This window comes from Octodon degus, unplaced genomic scaffold (genome assembly GCF_000260255.1).
Source record: "Octodon degus isolate 3935 unplaced genomic scaffold, OctDeg1.0 scaffold00026, whole genome shotgun sequence".
NCBI lineage: Eukaryota > Metazoa > Chordata > Mammalia > Rodentia > Octodontidae > Octodon > Octodon degus.
Genome location: NW_004524602.1, coordinates 4,410,594 through 4,411,068, shown reverse-complemented (window position 1 = coordinate 4,411,068; position 475 = coordinate 4,410,594). Strand labels below are relative to the sequence as shown.

The 475-nt window shown below is 79.6% G+C and overlaps 1 protein-coding gene across 1 annotated transcript in view; it reads left to right on the top strand.

Moving 5' to 3' along the window:
- Positions 1-41: 41 nt before the first annotated feature.
- Positions 42-475, top strand: part of Neo1 (neogenin 1) — a 213,878-nt gene continuing 213,444 nt past the window's right edge. Inside the window, exon 1 of the mRNA XM_023712423.1 lies at positions 42-461. Within this exon, the coding sequence (XP_023568191.1) occupies positions 383-461 (79 nt within the window). The 5' untranslated portion in view covers positions 42-382. The remainder of the gene's footprint in view (positions 462-475) is intronic.

Sequence of the window (475 nt, the reverse complement as noted above, 5' to 3'; positions counted from 1 at the left end):
CCCCGCCCCCGCCCCCGCCGCCCGCCGTCTCCGCCCCCCTCGCGGTGGTGTGTGGAGCCCGGGTTGGCGGCGGGTGGCGGCGCCTGGAACCTGGAGCCGGAGCTGTCGTCCGCCCCCCCGCGCCCCCTTCCCGCGGCCCCGGCATGGACTGACGAACGCCTCTTCTCTGCTCTCTTCCCTCCCCGCCCCCCTGCAGGAGGGAGGCGCCCCCGAGTCTCCCCTTCTGCCTGAGGGGCTGCGCGGGCCGGGCCGGGCCGCGCCGGGCCGGGCCGGGCGGGAGCTGAGCCTGCGGCGAGACCGGCTGAGGCGCGCAAGGGTAGAGGCGAGCGCTGCCCCGCGCTGTCGCCGCCGCCGCCGTCGTTCGCTGTCTCGCGGGGCCGAGATGGCGGCGGAGCGGGGGGCCCGGCGGTGCCTCAGCGCCTCCAGCTTCTGGTTGAGCTGCCTGCTGCTGCTGCTCGCGCGCCGGGTGCCGGGC